The sequence below is a fragment of the Leuciscus leuciscus genome (genome assembly GCF_965113295.1).
Source record: "Leuciscus leuciscus genome assembly, chromosome: 15".
NCBI classification, from domain to species: Eukaryota; Metazoa; Chordata; class Actinopteri; order Cypriniformes; family Leuciscidae; genus Leuciscus; species Leuciscus leuciscus.
In genome coordinates this window covers 23,571,836-23,592,976 of record NC_138739.1, presented here as the reverse complement: position 1 = coordinate 23,592,976, position 21,141 = coordinate 23,571,836, and the positions used below count along the sequence as shown (strand labels likewise).

Here is a 21,141-nt window from a genome sequence, read left to right as displayed (position 1 = left end):
TTTTTAACATATTAACATATATAAAACATTTCAAAATATAAAATAATTAAAATGATGTATTGTTAAAATATGGCAAGGAAAGACTACTCTGTAGACAGTAACATTGAATGATTCTCTTAGTGCGCATTTGATAAAGTCCAGAGTCTGTGGTTCTGGTGTTCCTGATGGTCAGAGATCCAGTCTGATTGTTGATCTGTAGTCTATCTCTGAATATCATCATCATCATCATCATAATATCATATGTCTCCTCATCAAACTAAAAAACTTTGACTATCAGAGTATTTTCAGGTCCAATCCACAACTGTCTTTTATGTATTTCATATCTGTGTTTATCACTAATATTAATGTGTAGAGTGACAGAATCTCCCTCCATCACTGTCACTATCTTCACTCCATCTGTATCAGAACCAAACACACATAGATAATCAGATTAAATAACAGTTCATGTAAATCCTCTCACTGTACTGAACCTGAAGTCATAAATCATGTTTAACTCACCAACCAGAACCCGGAAACAGAAGAAAATGAATATGCAAATTTTTTTTCAAAAGTATGAGATTAAAACCAAATAAAACCTGCTGATCGTTTTAGTAGCCTATCTTAAACTGTAATGAGTCTAATGGAGGAACTTTTCCTTCTGTCAGTTCCTCAATCTCTGAGTCACGTGTTCTAGTCCATACAGCACTTATTTTTTGGCCTAATATTAACAAGATTTATTTAAAAAACATTTTTTTTTATTCATTTGCACATCTGCATATTCAATTTAAATTCTGTTTGGCGCCAGAATGATTAGTCACATGAAAAATAAAAAAATGGAAAAAAAAGAAAGAAAGAAAACATCCATAGCGTATTCACTTTAATAATCTCTCTTTAATAATTGATTGTAGGCTACCTTTTATTCACGAAGTAGCTAAGTAGATGACACTGTGTAAATCATGTTACAGATGCTGTGAAAGAGACAGAACTACATGTAGTTAAAAGGATGATACACATAATCATTGATCAAACCAACCCCTAATCTGGACAACATAGTCTGAGTTCATGTCCTGTTGCCAACGGTGAACTCTGCAGTCAGTAGCTACAGTTTAAAATGTACAGACTGCCGCTACATTTTACACAAACTAAACTTACTCTTTGTCACTTTCTTGTAGAGCTGATCAAACGTCTACTCCACCTGCTTGATTCATATTCATCTTCTTTTTTCATTATCACATTGATACAGATTTACAGTTAAAGCATTTGAGATTGTAAAATGATCTCCAGGAAACCCTTCAAATCTACTGGGATTCAAACAAACAACCTTCAGTTCCTGATGCTCAGTTCAAACTGGATCCATTCAGCCCTGACTGAACAAGCAAATTATACACAAGAATTTTTAAAATTGTTCAACGTCATACTTTAGATTTGAACTGTCTTTGAAGAAGAGAAGAAGTGCAAAGCAATATTCTTTATTAGAAAAAAGAAATCACAATATTCTGTGCAAAAGCTTATTAAGACTTCAGCATCTATCAGTGTTCCTGCTTTTTTTGACCAATGGATTTCCAGGACTTTTCTTGTTATTCACTGGATAAGGATAATTTTGATTCTGAATCATTTAGACTAATGAAAAAAAGAAAAAGAAAAAAGAAATTGCTAATATTTCAAGGTTTTGTGTGACTGTGGGAATCCTGACATATTGCACAGATGTGAAACCATATGGATCATTATTCAGGGACTGACTGGGATGTTCTCCGCTTCTTTTCAGCTCTTCTGGATGTGATGTCATAAACCACTATGGCAACAGTGGCCACGCCCACCACAGCAGAGACGACCAATCGAATCACAGCTTCAGTGAAACTGTAACAGTGGACAATGTCTGGAGACAGAAGAAGAGGTTTTATTATAGAGAACCTGCACTTTAAGATAAAACACACAATCAGCATTGCAACAGAACTATGATTTACCTGGATGTGTCTGACAGAGTTCAGTGAAGTCCAGATGTGTGGTCTGGTTGCTGATGGGATTGTTCAGCACACAACTGTAAGTGTTGTTATCCTGATATTCCACCTCCAGAGGTAGAGAGACGCTGCTGATGACATCAGACACACTGATGCTGGACAATAAACTGTTTTCTTTGTACCAGGAGAGAGTCACATCACTCACATTCAACACTGAACACAGCAGTGAACATCTGGACACTGATGATGATGATCCTGATGATGATGAAGAACATGTAGAATCTCTGGTGATGACAGGAATAGGAAGACGAGCTGGAAAACATTAGAGAATAATGTGAAACATTATATTCACTATAGAAATAAATAATATAGAGATACATTAATTTAAGCTCTATCAACAGTATCCTGTGCTGCCAATTAATATTGGTTTAAATATACAGTATTGACATATAAAATATTTCAAATGATTGATTGTTTAAATATGTTGAGGAAAGAACAATGTAGTGACTATCCTTAATCAAATTGTCCTGTTAGTCACTTCTGGGTCTGCTGAGGGGTTAGACGCTTCATTTGTCTAAAAAAATCCATTGTCCACCAAGTTGCACAGAAAATAAACTGATTTCAACTGAGAAAAAGTAATGCAAACTTAATGAAATCAAAACAACTTTTGCTGGCAAACAAACAGAAGGCAAGGTCTAAAGACCATGTGCTCCCAGCTACACCCAGGGCTTAAAGCTTCTCCTGTCCTGCAGAGGGTGCACCTCTCAAGAAAAACAAAGATTTACACAATTATCCTTCAAATAAGGCAAATAAATGGCTCCTACAAACACATTAAATTCAACTACTCACTGTAGACTGTAACATTGAATGATTCTCTCTGTAAGAATGAAGAATGTATTCGATAAAGTCCAGAGTCTGTGGTTCTGATGTTGCTGATGGTCAGAGATCCAGTCTGATTGTCGATCTGTAGTCTGTCTCTGAATATGTCATCATCATCATAATATATAATATCATATATCTCCTCATCAAACCAAACAACTCTAACTATCAGAGTATTTTCAGGTCCAATCCACAACTGTATATCACGTATTTCATGTCTGTGTTTATCACTAACATTAAGAGTGACAGAATCTCCCTCCATCACTGTCACTATCTTCACTCCATCTGTATCAGAACCAAACACACATAGATAATCAGATTAAATACCAGTTCATGTAAATCCTCTCACTGTACTGAACCTGAAGTCATAAATCATGTTTAACTCACCGACCAGATGCCAGAAACAGAAGAAAATGAATATGCAAAACATTTCTTCAAAAGTATAAGATTAAAACACTCCACCAATCTGAGGAAAGCAACAGAAATGTGTCATTAATCTCAAATAAAGTCTGCTGATCCTTTTAGTATATTAAACTGTAGATAATGAGTCTAATGGAGGAACTTTTCTGTCGGTAAGAATGTCTCCTTCAGTCTTCACGCCTCTATAAATGGTTAGATGTCTGTTCCTCAATCTCTCAGTCACGTGTTACAGCCCATACAGCAAAACTTAATGTTTGGCCTATTATTAACAAGATTTATTTAAACAACTATTTATGTATTGATTTACAAATATAATATAAAATTTAAGTTGTTCTTTAGCTCCAAAATGATTAGTCACATGACATTTATACTGCAGGTGATTGGCTATAAAACCTGACAGCTATAGAGAAAAGACTGAAAGAAGAAAGCATGCAGGCCTTGTACTTCTTCAGCTGCCAGTGAGATGAATGAACGGCTTTCTCCAGATATTATAGACCTCTTGGATGATATAGTCTCTTCACAGAAAGGCTGTTATGTAAGTCAATGTGAGGTTCAAATGAGCTGAAAAGCAGTTCAACACTCATAAACACACACTCACACGTAGCTTATTGAGCTCGTGCATTTAAGGAAGTGACTTTCACGCATTTATGTCTGTTGCTCATCATCTGTGTAGCCGCCAGCATTTAAACTTCTCACTTTCTAATTAGTTCTAAAGGGCCATTTCTGCATATCTTTTTTAGCACAATATAGAGGTATACAGTAGAGCTACACGACTGACAATGATTCGCCTAAAGAAAATCATTCCGGGTCTTTCAAATCTGTGTTGGCGCTGTCTGAAAGCTGCTTATAATTAGGCCTATTTAAAAAAAAATAGAAATAAAATAAAATTTGTTTAAGATGGAATTTTGGTTGTTATACAGACAGAAACTTAAAGGGTTAGTTCACCCAAAAATGAAAATTCTGTCAGTAATTACTAACCCTCATGTTGTTCCAACCGCGTAAGACCTTCGTTCATCTTCGGAACACAAATTAAGATATTTTTGATGAAATCTGAGAGCTGGATCACTTCTCCATAGACTGCTAGGTGGCCCAAACTTGCTGGCCCAGAAAAGTTATTAAAGAGATCGTTAATATAGTCCAAGTGACTACAGTGGCTCAATCTTAAGTATATCAAGCGACGAGAATACTTTTTGTGCGCAAAAACAAACAAAAATAACGACTTTATTCCACTATTCATTTCCTTCTCTCTGGGCCTCTAGTTGGTTCACGTAGTGTTTTTGCGCTGCGCGTCACACACATGACCAGCGTCGGCCAATAGTGAGCCTACGTGGTGACGTGTAACACAGACGCGCTGCGCAAAAACACTACGCAAAAATATCTTAATTTGTGTTCCGAAGATGAACGAAGGTCTTACGCGGTTGGAACAACATGACGGTGAGTAATTACTGACAGAATTTTCATTTTTGGGTGAACTAACCCTTTAAGGAATATAAGGGAACCGATTTTTTAGTCATTAGTTATTAGAAGATTAGTCATAACTAGTTGCATTAATTATTACAGATGCTATCCATCATTCTGAAGAAAAAATAAAACAAGATAATAATGACATCCATAGCGGATCAAATGTCACTTTAATAATCTTTTTTTAATAATTGATTGTATGTGTTATTCACGAAGAAAACAGTAGATGGCACTGTAATCATATGTTACAGATGCGGTGCAAGAGACAGAACTAAACTTCATTTTTGTCACTTTGGCCCCAACTTCATGTAGAGCTGATAAAACGTCTATTGATTCATATTCTTTTATTTTTCATTAAAAATATGATACAGACTGATACAGATTCTTTATATATAGTTTATTTATAGCATTTCAGATTGTAAAATTATCTCCAGGAAACCCTTCAAATCTACTGGGATTCAAACAAACAACCTTCAGTTCCTGAAGCTCCGTTCAAACTGGATCCATTCAGCCCTGACTGAACAAGCAAATTATACACAAGAATTTTTAATATTGTTCAACGTCATGCTTTAGATTTGAACTGTCTTTGAAGAAGAGAAGAAGTGCAACGCAATATTCTTTATTTGAAAAAAGAAATCACAATATTCTGTGCAAAAGCTTATTAAGACTTCAGCATCTAACAGGGTTCCTGCTTTTTTTTACCAATGGATTTCCAGGACTTTTCTTGTTATTCACTGGTAAGGATCATTTTGATTCAGAATCATTTAGACCATTTTGTGATTCATTGAAAATGGTAAAAATCCCTAATATTTCAGGGACTGACTGGGATGTTCTCCGCTTCTTTTCAGCTCTTCTGGATGTGATGTCATAAACCACTATGGCAACAGTGGCCACGCCCACCACAGCAGAGACGACCAATCGAATCACAGCTTCAGTGAAACTGTAACAGTGGACAATGTCTGGAGACAGAAGAAGAGGTTTTATAGAGAACCTGCACTTTAAGATAAAACACACAATCAGCATTGCAACAGAAATGGAAGCTTTAGCTAAGTTCTGCCAGGAAGACTCAATCACTACGTCACTTATTACCTTCATCTCTATCCAATCACGTCTTCATACTTTCTGTATAAAAGATGGTACTTACTCATGTTTGAGTTCGCAGATGCCGACGCGACATCAACCTCCATCCTCCCCACCACCACCAGGATGGTCCTGTCCATACCTTCTAGGGGGGTCGGCTGCGCCCCTGCCTTCGTCTCCAGGCAGGAGATGCAGATCCGCTACCCTCGGATTACGAGCTATGGACGGGGCCTACGCCAAAGAACTTTACAATGCTTGCCGGGCTGCCAATAAATATATGCTTTGTTACATCACTTTATCTTCCGAGTCTTTCTGGTAGAACTATGATTTACCTGGATGTGTCTGACAGAGTTCAGTGAAGTCCAGATGTTGAGTCTGGTCAATGAATGAATTGTTCAGCACACAACTGTAAGTGTTGTTATCCTGATATTCCACCTCCAGATGTAGAGAGACGCTGCTGATGACATCAGACACACTGATGCTGGACAATAAACTGTTTTCTTTGTACCAGGAGAGAGTCACATCACTCACATTCAACACTGAACACAGCAGTGAACATCTGGACACTGATGATGATGATCCTGATGATGATGAAGAACATGTAGAGTCTCTGGTGATGACAGGAATAGGAAGATGAGCTGGAAAACATGAGAAAATAATGTAAAACTAATTACTATTTACTATAGAAATATTCTGGGATAAATTAATTCCTTTAAGCTTTATCAACATGAGCTTTGGCCTGCTGTCAATTAATATTGTTTTTTTTATATTTTGACATATATAAAAGTTTTCAAATGATTGATTGTTTAAATATGCCAAGGAAAGAACACATTAAATTCAACTAGGCTACTCACCGTAGACAGTAACATTGAACAATTCTCTTAAGACTCGAGTGCGCATTTGATAAAGTCCAGAGTCTGTGGTTCTGATGTTGCTGATGGTCAGAGATCCAGTTTGATTGTTGATCTGTAGTCTATCTCTGAATATGTCATCATCATAATATATAATTTCACCTGTCATCACATCAAGCCTCATGACTCTAACTATATGAGTATCTTCAGCTTCAAAACTCCAATCTATATAACGTTTATAATGTATTGGTATATCACTAACATCAGTGTGAAGAGTGACAGAATCTCCCTCCATCACTGTCACTATCTTCACTCCATCTGTATCAGAACCAAACACACACATAGATAATCAGAATAAATAACAGTTCATGTAAATCCTCTCACTGTACTGAACCTAAAGTCATAAATCATGTTTAACTCACCAACCAGATGCCAGAGACAGAAGAAAATTAATATGCAAAACATTTCTTCAAAAGAATGAGATTAAAACATTCCACAAATCTGAAGAAACGCAAAATAAATGTGTTATTGATCTCAAATATCTGCTGATAGTTTTAGTATCTTATAATGAGTCTAATGAGGAACTTTTCTGTCAGTAAGAATGTCTCCTTCAGTCTTCACGGCTCTATAAATGGTTAGATGTCTGTTCCTCAATCTCTGAGTCACGTGTTACAGTCCAGCACAAATTCTTTTTTGACCTATTATTTACAGGATTTATTTAAACAACTATTTATGTATTCATTTGCACATCTATATTATTTAAGTTGTGTTTGGCTCCAAAATGATTAGTCACATGACGTTTAAACTGCAGGTGATTGGCTATAAAACCTGACAGCAAAACTGAGAGAAAAGACTGAAAGAAGAAAGCATGCAGACCGTGAACTTCTTCAGCTGCCAGATGAATGAACGGCTTTCTCCAGATATTATAATATAGAGCTGAAAAGCAGTGCCCGTGCATTTAAGGAAGTGACTTTCACGCATTTATGTCTGCTGCTCATTTGTGTCGCTTCCGCCATCATTTTTAGACTTCTCACTTTCTGAATTAGTTTTAAAGGGCCATTTCTGCATATCTTTTTTCAGCATAATGTAAAGGTATACCCAGTAGAGCTACACGACTGACAATGATTCGCCTATATTAAACCTTTGACAAAATCATTCCGGGTCATTCAAATCTGTGATGGCGCGAAATGTCAGAATGCTGCTTACAATTACTTTAAAAAAAATCAGTTTAAGATGGATTTTCGGTTGTAATACAGACAGAAACGTAAGGATTATAAGGGAACCGATTGTTTTTAAAAGATTAGTCATAACTAGTTGCGTTAATTATTCCAGATGCTGTCCATCATTCTGAAGAAAAGAAAAAAACAAGAAAGATAATAATTACATCCATAGATAGCGGATCAAATTTCAATTTAATAAACTTTCTTTAATAATTGATTGTACATGTTATTCACGAAGAAAACAGTAGATGGCACTGTAATCATATGTTACAGATGCGGTGCAAGAGACAGAACTAAACTTCATTTTTGTCACTTTGGCCCCAACTTCATGTAGAGCTGATAAAACGTCTACTGCACTTGGATTGATTCATATTCTTTCATTTTTCATTATCACACTGATACAGATTCTTTATATATAGTTTATTTATAGCATTTGATATTGAAAAATTATATCCAGGAAACCTCTCAAATCTACTGGGATTCAAACAAACAACCTTCAGTTCCTGATGCTCAGTTTAAACTGGATCCATTCATCTCTGACAAGTTACACACAAGAATTTTGAATATTGTTCAACATCATGCTTTAGATTTTAATTGTCTTTGAAGAAGAGAAGAAGTGCAAATCAATATTCTTTATTTGAAAAAAGAAATCACAATATTCTGTGCAAAAGCTTATTAAAGGAACACTCCGACTTTTGGGGACTTTAGCTTATTCACAGTATCCCCCAGAGTTAGATAAGTCCATACATACCTTTTTCATTTCTGTGCGTTCTGTAAGTGTTATTTGACGTACCCACCGCTAGCCTAGCTTAGCACAAAGACTGGATGTAAATGGATAAGGTAGCATACTAATCCCAATAAGTGACAAAATAATGCAAACATTTTCCTTTTTATGTGTTGTGATCTGTATAGTCACAGCGTGTACAAATAAGAAGGCTATATGAGACAGAGACCATTTTTAATCGTATAAATACTGGGAACTATATTCTCACTAGGTGTCTCGTGTGCTGCGCTAATCACTCCGCCCAAGTAGCTGTGCTCCTACGCCTAGTGAGAATATAGTTCCCAGTATTTATACGATTAAAAATGGTCTCTGTCTCATATAGCCTTCTTATTTGTACACGCTGTCACTTATTTTGTCACTTATTGGGATTAGTATGCTACCTTATCCATTTACATCCAGTCTTTGTGCTAAGCTAGGCTAGCGGTGGGTACGTCAAATAACACTTACAGAACGCACAGAAATGAAAAAGGTATGTATGGACTTATCTAACTCTGGGGGATACTGTGAATAAGCTAAAGTCCCAAAAAGCCGGAGTGTTCCTTTAAGACTTCGGCATCTAACAGGGTTCCCGCTCTTTTTGACCAATGGATTTCCATGACTTTTCTTGTTATTCACTGGATAAGGATCCGTTTGATTCTGAATCATTTAGACCATTTTGTGATTCACTGAAAATTGTAAAAAAATAAAATAAAATAAAAACTCTTATTATATCAAGGTTTTCTGTGACTGGGAATCCAGACATATGCAAAGATGTGAAAACATCATTATTCAGGGACTGGCTGGGATGTTCTCCGCTTCTTTTCAGCTCTTATGGATCTGATGTCATAAACCACTATGGCAACAGTGGCCACGCCCACCACAGCAGAGATAACCAATCGAATCACAGCTTCAGTGAAACCACAACAGTAGACACGGTCTGAAGACAGAAGAAGAGGTTTTATTAAGAGCCTGCACCTATTTTATAACAAACTGACCAATAACATTTCAACTGAAAGCAAAATTTGTCTGTGCGATTTCTGTAAATATTTACTATTATCAGGAGAAAAGGACTAGTCAGTGGATACGGCAAGAGCATGTAAGCATTTTGCTTAATGCCAGTTTCTGTTTCTGTTGTTAAGACAAAATATTTGCTAGTAGGATTAATTAGTTTGCTGTTTGTTTATTTTTATGCTGATTGTGCATGTTTTTTGCATTTAGTTGTAATTACAATACACTGTAAAAAATTTCTAACCCTCCCAAATCAAAAATTTCAAGTGGCCGATAACATCTAAATTTTTCAATTGGCCCAAGTGAAATTCTTGTTGCAATAGTCTGTTAAAGGTACCGTATGTAGGATTGTGGCCAAAACTGGTACTGCAATCACTTTAAAAATACTGTAGAGCCGTGTATCACCTCCCCCTCCCCCCTGACTCGAGGTTGCCAGATAAGCTGCAGGATTCAGCAGAAACGTATGCTGCTTTCAATGAGCTTCCAATGGCAAGTGACGACGAGACGTACACAGTAAGTTTTTTTCTGTTAATTGTGTTTATGCTTCATGAGAGATATTTTGATGAGTCATTATTTATTTAAAAAATGTACTAATTGTCATTAGTTAAATATAATCGTAAAGATTTATGCTTGTATGTGACAGTATAATCATAAAGATGTATGCTCGTATGTGACAGACAGAACGGTAGCTGTTAGTCTAATCTTTTGTTACGTTATGTATCTGTCATTAATGTAAGTACAAGCCTATGTCACTATGTGTAACCAATATCAAAGATACAACTATACATTTAGCTGGACAAAGTCAATATCACCAATGGCTGTCACAGGGTTGTTTTCAGTCCCATCAGAATATATTGTTAGAGTAACTACATTACATTAGCAATGGTCATATAGGTCAACTTGCAGCATGTGTAACTTAGAAGAACGAATGACGAATAATTTTTTTCTGAGGTAAAGTTAGGCTGCTGTCTCAATTAAGTTACGTTTCAAATTGCCATAAGTTAATGGGTGTGCTAATGTTGTTTTCCTCAGCGTCTCAGCATAAGTACAGAGAAACGGGCTCCTATAATGCATTGCTAATGTTAGCATACGTCCATGTGAGCTGTTACGTTACTTTGCACGAGCATGCATAACTTTGTTCGACTGTCATGAATAACGTTATATGAAATGTCCATTGACATCAAGTACAAGTTATCCAAGCATAGATGAATCTTACCTGTCCAGGAGAAAATTAGCAACGTTGGCGTCTGTTTTAAAATTCTTCTCCGTTTTCAGCCGTCTCCATCTGTCAAAAGCATCTCCAATACAAATTCTGGTTTTATTTCGGACTTTGTCACGAAGAATTTCTGAATTGTAACGAGGTCTTTTGGATTTATTAACGTTAGACATTTTTATCCGACTAGAGTTAGGGTAGGTTAGAGCAAAGCTGGCAACCCGGATCCCGAAACACTACTGACTTCGTGATTGGTAGATGGTGGAGGGAGGCGCTTCAGGCCAAAACACAAAATGACAACATCAACATCAGTTGAGGGCTGCAAGTCCACTTTTTAAATGACAATATCCTAGCCATACTACTGTTGTCAGTGATATAAGTATTTGAAATGAACATGATTTCTTAATGTCTAGTGACATATTAGGGCAATTTTATGATTAATTGAAATATATTTCTTACATACGGTACCTTTAACATTGGCTCAATGAGAAATAATACGTCAGACTAATTGAAAAATTTAGATGTTATCGGTCACTTGAAATTTTTGACTTGGGGATGTAATTTTTTTTTACAGTGTATACGAAAAAGCATTTTGCTATCTGTTAATTTGCGCTTAAGTGGCGAACTGTCCTGCAGTATTTTCAAATTGAACCATATGCTTGATATAGGCTTTGCTTTGCTATAATTATAAAGCTTGTAGGTCCTTCTAGGTTCCTTGGGGAGGGGAGGTATCCAAATCAATGGGGTACCTCAGGGATTACTTCTTGGACCCCTCCTCTTCTCCATATACACTACATCACTGGCACCCATTATACGGCACATGGTTTCTCCTACCATTACTATGCTTAGCAACATAGCTCTACTTCTCATTTCATCCAGATGATCCAATGGTAGCTGCACAGATCTCAGACTGACATCTTGGCATGGATGAAAGAACATCACCTACAACCTAACCTTGCTAAGACAGAGCTTCTCATCTTCCCGGCCACGTCTTCAGTACAGCACCATTTTACCGTCCAACATGTGGACTTCCAAAATGTGCAATCAAACCTCTCCACATGATTCAAAATGCAGCAGCACGTCTTGTCTTCAATGAGCCCAAGTCACACCTCTGTTTATCTCTCTGCACTGGCTTCCGGTTGCGGCTCGCACGAAGTTCAAGACATTGGTGTTTGCCTAAAGAAAAGCCATGGGCTCTGTACCCTCCTAACTCTGCTATCTCTTACGTGTCTACATCCACTCCAGAAGCCTTCGTTTGGTAAGTGAGCGCGCCTCGTATAGTTCCATCAGAGAGAGGCACAAAATCACTCTCAAGAACGTTTTCGTTCACTGTTCCTCACTGTTGAAATGATCTACCCATCCCGACAGCCGAATCCCTCATAATTTTCGAAAAACAGCTGAAAACTAATCTCTTCCATGAGCACTTAACTGCAGAAACTCCATTCTTTCACTATTCCTTTGTCTATGCTCTCATTATTCCTTAATCCCTTCCTGTTCTAGCTTGTACTATTTTGAACAATGACTGAAACTTTGTATTACTGACGCTTCTTATGCTTTGGCCACCTTATGATGAATCGCTTGTTGTATTCCTCAAGTCTAAGTAGCTTTGGATAAAAGCGTCTGCTAAATTAATGTTTTAAAAAGTCACCGCTGCTGACATACCTGGACATGGCTGACAGAGTTGAGTGATGTCCAGATGTTTGGTCTGGTTGCTGATGGGATTGTTCACCACACAACTGTAAGTGTTGTTATCCTGATATTCCACCTCCAGAGGTAGAGAGACGCTGCTGATGACATCAGACACACTGATGCTGGAAAATAAACTGTTTTCTTTGTACCAGGAGAGAGTCACATGACTCACATTCAACACTGAACACAGCAGTGAACAATTCTGACTTGATGATGATGAACATGCAGAATTTGTGATGACAGGAATGGGAAGGACACCTGGAAACATGAGAGAATAATGTGAATTAATTTGATAGTATTATTGTGACTTAAAATTAAATCCACACACTTACCATAGACAGTAAAGTTAAATAATACTGCCAGTGACTTTTCATGTCTGATGATCCGCAGGTCATACAATCCAGAGTCCATGGTTGTGATGTTCCTGATAGCCAGAGATCCAGTTTGATTGTCAATCCATAATCTGTCTCTGAATAGCTCATCATGATAATATCTTATCTCAGGTGTCCCGTTACCAAAACGAATGTCCACAAGAGTGTTTTTAGGATCAAAGCACCACTGTATATAACGTATATCATGTGTGTGTGTAATGCTAACATCAGTGTGTAGAGTGACAGAATCTCCCTCAGTCACTGACACTGACTTCATTTCATCTACAAAACACAGATAAGAAGTTTAAAAAACACCACTAAATCTGATGCTGTAAAAATACATTTAACTTACCAACCAGATGCCACAGACAAAACAAAACAATTATTTTTTAATAAAGATAAAAACACTCCACAAAAATGATCAAATTCCACAGCCTTTATTTTGTGGAAAGGAGACAAAAAAAATCTATATGAAGTTTGAAATAATTTTAATAGTATTCAATAAGAGTTTGTCATTTAAAAAGAACTGACTTGGTGAGGACAGGGCACATTACATTAAAGTACTCACCATAAGCAGTGACATTGAAAAACACTGTACTGTGCCTGAAAGGGGTGTATATGATGTCTAGTTGATAAAGTCCAGAGTCTGTGGTTTTGATGTTCCTGATGGTCAGAGATCCAGTCTGACTGTCCATCTGTATTCTGTCTCTAAACATCTGTTCATAATGATAGATAATTTCAGTAAACCAATCGGCTATAAGAGTACTGTCGGGTCCAAACCTCCACTCTATATGGTGTATATTTCTGTGTATATCAGTAACATTAGTGTGTAGCATGATAGAATCTCCCTCCGTCACAGATACTCTCATCACTCCATCTGTATCAGAATCACACCAAGATAACAAGATTAAATACCAATTCATGTAAATCCTCTCACTGTACAAAACCTGTAGTCATAAATCATGTTTAACTCACCAACCAGATGCCAGAAACAGAAGAAGATGAATGTGCAGAACATTTCTTCAAAAGTATAAGATCAAAACACTCAACAAATCTGAAGAAAGCAACAGAAATGTGTCGTTTATCTCAAATAAAGTCTGCTGATCGTTTTAGTATATTAAACTGTAGATAATGAGTCTAATGAGGAACTTTTCTGTCTGTAAGAATGTCTCCTTCAGTCTTCACGGCTCTATAAATGGTCTGTTCCTCAATCTCTGAGTCATGTGTTACTACGGTAATACGGTGACACATTGCTGCCACATACATGTTATTTTTTCCACTCAATTATGTTGTAATAACGAGATCTTATGTTGTTAAAATGACATATTTTCTCGTAATAACGAGATCTTAAATGTTGTTAAAACGACAAAACATCTCGTTTTAATGACATAAGATCTCGTTATTACGAGAAAATATGTCGTTTTAATGACATAAGATCTCGTTATTACGAGAAAAGATGACGTTAAAACGACATAAGATCTCGTTATTAAGAGAAAATATGTAGTTTTAAGGACATAACATCTCGTTATTACGACATAACATCTCGTTATTACGAGAAAAATATGTCGTTTTAACGACATAAGATCTCGTTATTATACGACATAATTGAGTGGAAAAAATAATATGAATGTGGCAGCAATGCATCACCGTATGTTACAGCCCATACAGCACAACTTAATTTTTGGCCTATTATTAACAAAGATTTATTTAAACAACTATTTATTTATTCATTTGCGCATCTAAATATTACATTTAAGTTGTGTTTGGCTCCAAAATGATTAGTCACATGACATTTATACTGCAGGTGATTGGCTATAAAACCTGACAGCAAAACTGAGAGAAAAGACTGAAAGAAGAAAGCATGCAGACCGTGAACTTCTTCTATTGAGCTGAATGAACAGCTAGCTTTCTCCATATAGACCTCTTTGGATGATATAGTCTCTGTTTCACAGAAAGGCTGCTATGTAAGTCAATGTGAGGTTCAAATGAGCTGAAAAGCAGTTCAACACTCATAAACACACACTCACACGTAACTTATTGAGCTCGTGCATTTAAGGAAGTGACTTTCACGCATTTATGTCTGTTGCTCACATAGACCGTATATAAACGGTTGCTCATCTGTGTCGCTGTCGCCATCATTTTTAGACTTCTCACTTTCTAAATTTGTTCTAAAGGGCCATTTCTGCATATATATATATATATATATATATATATATATATATATATATATATATATATATATATATATATATATATATATATATCCCTCTGATGGTCTTCCTTTAGCAGTCACAGTGGGGGCCTTCCCGGTCATAAATGACCGGACACCTAAAAATGAAACTTCCTCCATCCCAGTAAAAACCAATGCAATTTATTTTTGTTCTATAATATTTATTCTTTTTAATTTAGAATTTTGAGACAATTTGATTGAACTTATTAATATTTATGCAATATTTATAGTCCATTTTTTGCCATTGGAAATAATGATTTTTTTTTTTTTAGAAAAAAAAATTCTATGCAGTATTTTCGGGTAAAATAGAGACTAGGCTTTCAGAAAAAAAAAAAATTTAAATAAAATTAATCAATTTATTTAACATAAAATTAAATAAAACATGTTATTGCATGGGTTTACCACTAGATGCCTGTATAGCTCTAAATGGAGATGTTTGTGAATTCTAGTTGTTTTTGGACCAAATTACTTACTTTTAAGATGTGGATTGAATGTATTTTTTTAGAAATTCTCAAATAATACTTTTTGCCAAGGTTTATAACATTTTATTAATTATTATTTTAATAATTTTAATAATTATTATATTAATTATATATACATATATTAATTATAATTATTAATTATGTTATGTTTTTCACTCTTGATGTTTTAGAGCTTCACCCCTTCATAGCTGAGCACTTTTTTTCTGCATCGTGGCTGATTTGTAGAGAATTTTTGTGTTTTTGTCAATTTCCCATTCATTTCCTATGGGGGTCATTTTTGACCGAAGACCAAAATCGTGACTAATTTTTTTACGACCACTTAGCATGCTCGGATCATGAACTAAATTTTTTTGTGTGTTCACATACCTAATGCCAGAAAAGTCACCAAGTTTCGTAACATTCTGATGAAGCTGTGATTTTTAAAAATTCAAAACAGATTTTTGTAATCTGAATTTATTGGTGTGTATGTGTATAAACGTGTGTTTGTATGTGTGTGTGTGTGGGTGGGTGTGAATTTTTTGCACTCTTGATGTTGTAGAGTGTCACCCCTTTACTACGGTGTACTTTTTTTTAGAATCGTGTCCGATTTGTAGATTGTACAGACAAAAATTCAGAGAATTTTTGTGTTTTTGTAAATTTCCCATTCATTTCCTATGGGTCGGTCATTTTTGACCGAAGACCACGAGTGTGACTATTTTTTTTACGACCACTTAGCATGCTCGGATCATGACCTCAATTGTTTTTTTGTATTCACATACCTAATCCCAGAAAAGTCACCAAGTATCATAACCTTCCGATGAAGCTGTGATTTTTAGAAATTCAAAACAGAAAATTATTCGGTCAGAAATGACCGAGGACCATCAGAGGGATATTGAGCACAATGTAGAGGTAGGCCTATACCCAGTAGAGCTATACGATTGACAATGATTCGCCTATATTAAACCTTTGACAAAATCATTCCGGGTCATTCAAATCTGTGTTGGCGCGAAATGTCGGAAAGCTGCTTATAATTAGGCCTACTTAAAAAAATAAAAAATAAAAAAAACGGTTTAAGATGGATTTTTGGTTGTTATACAGACAGAAACTTAAGGAATATAAGGGAACCGATTGTTAAGTCATTAGTCATTAGAAAATTAGTCATAACTAGTTGCGTTATTACAGATGCTGTCCATCATTCTGAAGAAAAAATAAAACAAGATAATAATTACATCCATAGCGAATCAAATGTCACTTTAATCATCTTTTTTAAATAATTGATTGTACATGTTATTCACGAAGAAAACAGTAGATGGCACTGTAATCATATGTTACAGATGCTGTGCAAGAGACAGAACTAAACTTCATTTTTGTCACTTTGGCTCCAACTTCCTGTAGAGCTGATAAAACGTACTGCACTTGGATTGATTCATATTCTTTTATTTTTCATTATAAAATATGATACAGATTCTTTATATATAGCCTAGTTTATTTATAGCATTTCAGATTGTAAAATGATCTCCAGGAAACCCTTCAAATCTACTGGGATTCAAACAAGCAACCTTCAGTTCCTGAAGCTCCGTTCAAACTGGATCCATTCAGCCCTGACTGAACAAGCAAATTATACACAAGAATTTTTAATATTGTTCAACGTCATGCTTTAGATTTGAACTGTCTTTGAAGCAGAGAAGAAGTGCAAAGCAATATTCTTTATTTGAAAAAAGAAATCACAATATTCTGTGCAAAAGCTTATTAAGACTTCAGCATCTAACAGGGTTCCCGCTCTTTTTGACCAATGGATTTCCAGGACTTTTCTTGTTATTCACTGGTAAGGATAATTTTGATTCAGAATCATTTAGACCATTTTGTGATTCATTGAAAATGGTAAAAATCCCTAATATTTCAGGGACTGACTGGGATGTTCTCCGCTTCTTTTCAGCTCTTCTGGATCTGATGTCATAAACCACTATGGCAACAGTGGCCACGCCCACCACAGCAGAGACGACCAATCGAATCACAGCTTCAGTGAAACTGTAACAGTGGACGATGTCTGGAGACAGAAGAAGAGGTTTTATTGAGAACCTGCACTTTAAGATAAAACACACCATCAGCATTGCAACAGAACTATGATTTACCTGGATGTGTCTGACAGAGTTCAGTGAAGTCCAGATGTTGAGTCTGGTCAATGAATGAATTGTTGAGCACACAACTGTAAGTGTTGTTATCCTGATATTCCACCTCCAGATGTAGAGAGACGCTGCTGATGACATCAGACACACTGATGCTGGACAATAAACTGTTTTCTTTGTACCAGGAGAGAGTCACATCACTCACATTCAACACTGAACACAGCAGTGAACATCTGGACACTGATGATGATGATCCTGATGAGGATGAAGAACATGTAGAGTCTCTGGTGATGACAGGAATAGGAAGATGAGCTGGAAAACATGAGAGAATAATGTAAAACAAATTACTATTTACTATAGAAATATTCTGGGATAAATTAATTAATTTAAGCTCTATCAACATGATCTTTGGCCTGCTGTCATTTAATATTGTTTTTTAATATACTGAGATGACATATATACAAGATTTAAACTGATTGATTTGATTGTTTAAATATGGTGAGGAAAGAACACATTAAATTCAACTAGGCTACTCACCGTAGACAGTAACATTGAAATATTCTCTGAACCGATGCACTTGATAATGATAAAGTCCAGAGTCTGTGGTTCTGATGTTCCTGATGGTCAGAGATCCAGTTTGATTGTTGATCTGTAGTCTGTCTCTGAATATTTGATCATTATAATATATAATTTCACCTGTCATCACATTAAGACTCATGACTCTAACAAGAGTATCTTCAGCTTCAAACCTCCACTCTATATAACGTTCATAACGATGTATATATCTAACATCAGCGTGAAGAGTGACAGAATCTCCCTCCATCACTGTCACTATCTTCCATCCATCTGTATCAGAACCAAACACACATAGATAATCAGAATAAATAACAGTTCATGTAAATCCTCTCACTGTACTGAACCTAAAGTCATAAATCATGTTTAACTCACCAACCAGATGCCAGAAACAGAAGAAAATGAATATGCAAAACATTTCTTCAGCCAATAAGATTAAAACACTCCACAAATATGAAAAACTTAGTTTCAAGTCTTCACGTCTCTATAAATGGTTTTATGTCTGTTCCTCAAACTGACAAGTCAAGTGATTTCAAATTACATCTGCTGGTGGTTTACAAAATTGCATAATAAAAGTATTCAGTCTAATGAAGAAACTTCTCATTCTGCTTTCCCATGCCTCTAAACTGCTGTTCCTTAAACTCTAAAACCAGTTACTAAGTTGTCACATTCCCTGAGAACCACTTTTTTGTCAGGTTTATCTCCATTATTTTATTAGAAGAGCGTTGCATCTTCATTTTGCAAAGCTTCCGATGTCAGTCGCTTTCAGTTATTTATTTTAGCTTTAAAACTGGGAGCTTTCAAAAACAGCTTCGAAACCTTTGCGAATCATTTGTTTCGAGCCAGTAATTCGGAGTGCGTATCATACTGCCAAAAAAGGCTTTGCTGCGTCATGCTTAGAAATGTAAATGATTATCTATAATAATATTTCATTGAAGAACAAAACACCACTAGCAGTTACACGCCTAAACATCAGATGGCGCAGATGAGTCAAGACTGTCAGAAGTAACAGCGGTCGAACAACAGATCGCTGAATGCTAGATCATGCGGAATCTCTCTTGTTTACAGTCTCTGTATTAAACCATTTTAAAACGTTACAGAATAACGAACTGTCAACTCGCTGGATTTACAAATAGGTACTGTATACATTATGCTCACTACAATAACAACATAACATTTAAAAATATCAGATATCTTTCTATAAAGTTCTAAAAACTTGTATTTTATGATAAGGGTAATTATTAGCAAAATCATGTTTTCGTGTATGTTTTTTTTGGTATTTTCAGGCATTTTAGCAGCTCAGGATGGCTTTGGTCCCCTATGATGAGAATGTACTGCCTGCTCTGTCAAAGCTTCACCAGACTTCAGCTGAATTTAATCTGGCCAATCACAGGATCCGACTCAGCCAGGACTGGAAGCGATTGGGGGTCGCTGCTGTGGTCTGGGACGCAGTAAGTTTAAAAAAAATCATCAATTGAAGGCTAGTACTGGTTAAGAATAGGTTGCAGGTTCGAATCCCACAAGATTTGATCCATGAACTGTCTCAAATGTTTATTTTTGTGATTCAGTAGTCCATCCCTGTTCATTTTCCAGGCTGTAGTGCTCTGCATGTTCCTGGAGATGGGAAGCGTGGATCTGAAAGGAAAGAAGGCTATTGAGCTTGGAGCCGGCACAGGTTTGGTGGGCATTGTAGCTGCTCTGCTGGGTAAGAATGAACGATTGATTATTTTCCTGACTAAATACATTTTTTCTGGATTATTTTGGTCAGTACTATTCCATTCTTGCAGGAGCCCATGTGACGATTACAGACCGAGAACCTGCCTTGGAATTTCTGACTGCCAATGTGCGTGAAAACATTCCTCCCAGCCAGCAGGAGGCGGTACAGGTATCTGAACTTACCTGGGGTGAGAATCTAGATCTGTATCCCTCAGGCAGCTTTGATCTGATACTGGGAGCCGACATTGTTTACCTGGAGGAGACGTTTCCCGCTCTCCTGCAGACTCTTGAACACCTGAGCTCGGAGAACACGGTGGTGTTGTTGTCCTGTCGGATCCGATATGCGCGAGATGAGCGGTTCCTGATGGAGCTACGGCAGAGGTTCTCCGTGCAGGAGGTTCATTATGACTCTCAAAGGGACATTCACATTTACAGAGCCGTGAAGAACAGGACCAACACCGAACTGTAAGAGCTGGTATTGAGGAAACTTTGGGTAGAGCTTCCTGTTTGTAATTCAAAGCATTTTAAGCTTTATAAAACATACTGAAGGGGATTAAATAACAATATTTAACAGGACCATGGTGATTTTTGCTTTATATGTTTGGCTTTATGCTGGTCACTTCTTAGGCAGCAGGTGGCGCTGCTATACAGGCCTGGAATAATAATCTGGCCTTGTGCTAAAATAGACACCTGTTTTGTCTTCAGCATCTCTTTCTATTTATTTTCACTTGATTTTTAAAAGTGAGTACTTTGATTGCAAATGAAATGGATAATAATAATAATTAACTATTGTTATTTTCTATATACAATCCAAAATATACCTATTATTATAACTAATATAATTAAAACTAATATAATACAATTATTATCACTTAAATTAAAGTTATTATTATTATCATTACAAAATATATCCATTGTTTTAAATATAATTAATATGATTGTAAAATTATTTAAATAGAATTAATACTTATTATTATAACTATTATTGCTTTCTATATGCAATCCAAATATATTTATTATTATAATCAATGTGTTTTATTTATTATTTTAAAATAATAATAATAATTATTATTATTAACAATTTTTGTTTTCTATTTACAATCCAAAATATATCCATTATTATTAAAGTTAATATTATTTAAA

General features: G+C 36.0%; 4 protein-coding genes across 4 annotated transcripts; 1 reads left to right on the top strand and 3 right to left on the bottom strand.

Annotated features, from left to right (window-relative positions):
• Positions 1 to 842: 842 nt before the first annotated feature.
• Positions 843 to 19,146, bottom strand: LOC309475276 (uncharacterized protein). The gene is made up of 5 exons (XM_082137993.1): positions 18,658 to 19,146; positions 18,247 to 18,555; positions 17,716 to 18,021; positions 16,970 to 17,630; positions 843 to 1,140 (listed from the first exon to the last, which is right to left on the bottom strand). The coding sequence occupies exons 1-4, from the start codon at positions 18,698 to 18,700 to the stop codon at positions 17,341 to 17,343; spliced, it is 948 nt and encodes a 315-aa protein (XP_081994119.1). The 5' UTR covers positions 18,701 to 19,146; the 3' UTR covers positions 843 to 1,140; positions 16,970 to 17,340.
• LOC309475278 (SLAM family member 9-like) lies at positions 1,433 to 3,329 on the bottom strand. The gene is made up of 4 exons (XM_082137995.1): positions 3,204 to 3,329; positions 2,787 to 3,101; positions 1,944 to 2,249; positions 1,433 to 1,855 (listed from the first exon to the last, which is right to left on the bottom strand). The coding sequence occupies exons 1-4, from the start codon at positions 3,244 to 3,246 to the stop codon at positions 1,704 to 1,706; spliced, it is 816 nt and encodes a 271-aa protein (XP_081994121.1). The 5' UTR covers positions 3,247 to 3,329; the 3' UTR covers positions 1,433 to 1,703.
• On the bottom strand, positions 9,176 to 14,071 carry LOC309475275 (cell adhesion molecule CEACAM3-like). Its single transcript, XM_082137992.1, has 5 exons — positions 13,868 to 14,071; positions 13,461 to 13,769; positions 12,854 to 13,174; positions 12,495 to 12,779; positions 9,176 to 9,548 (listed from the first exon to the last, which is right to left on the bottom strand). Exons 1-5 carry the CDS (start codon positions 13,908 to 13,910, stop codon positions 9,397 to 9,399), a joined length of 1,110 nt encoding a protein of 369 aa, XP_081994118.1. The 5' UTR covers positions 13,911 to 14,071; the 3' UTR covers positions 9,176 to 9,396.
• A 119-nt stretch (positions 19,147 to 19,265) lies between the features above and the next one.
• mettl21a (methyltransferase 21A, HSPA lysine) lies at positions 19,266 to 20,574 on the top strand. Its single transcript, XM_082137996.1, has 4 exons — positions 19,266 to 19,418; positions 19,569 to 19,733; positions 19,876 to 19,987; positions 20,070 to 20,574. The coding sequence occupies exons 2-4, from the start codon at positions 19,587 to 19,589 to the stop codon at positions 20,465 to 20,467; spliced, it is 657 nt and encodes a 218-aa protein (XP_081994122.1). The 5' UTR covers positions 19,266 to 19,418; positions 19,569 to 19,586; the 3' UTR covers positions 20,468 to 20,574.
• Positions 20,575 to 21,141: the final 567 nt, after the last annotated feature.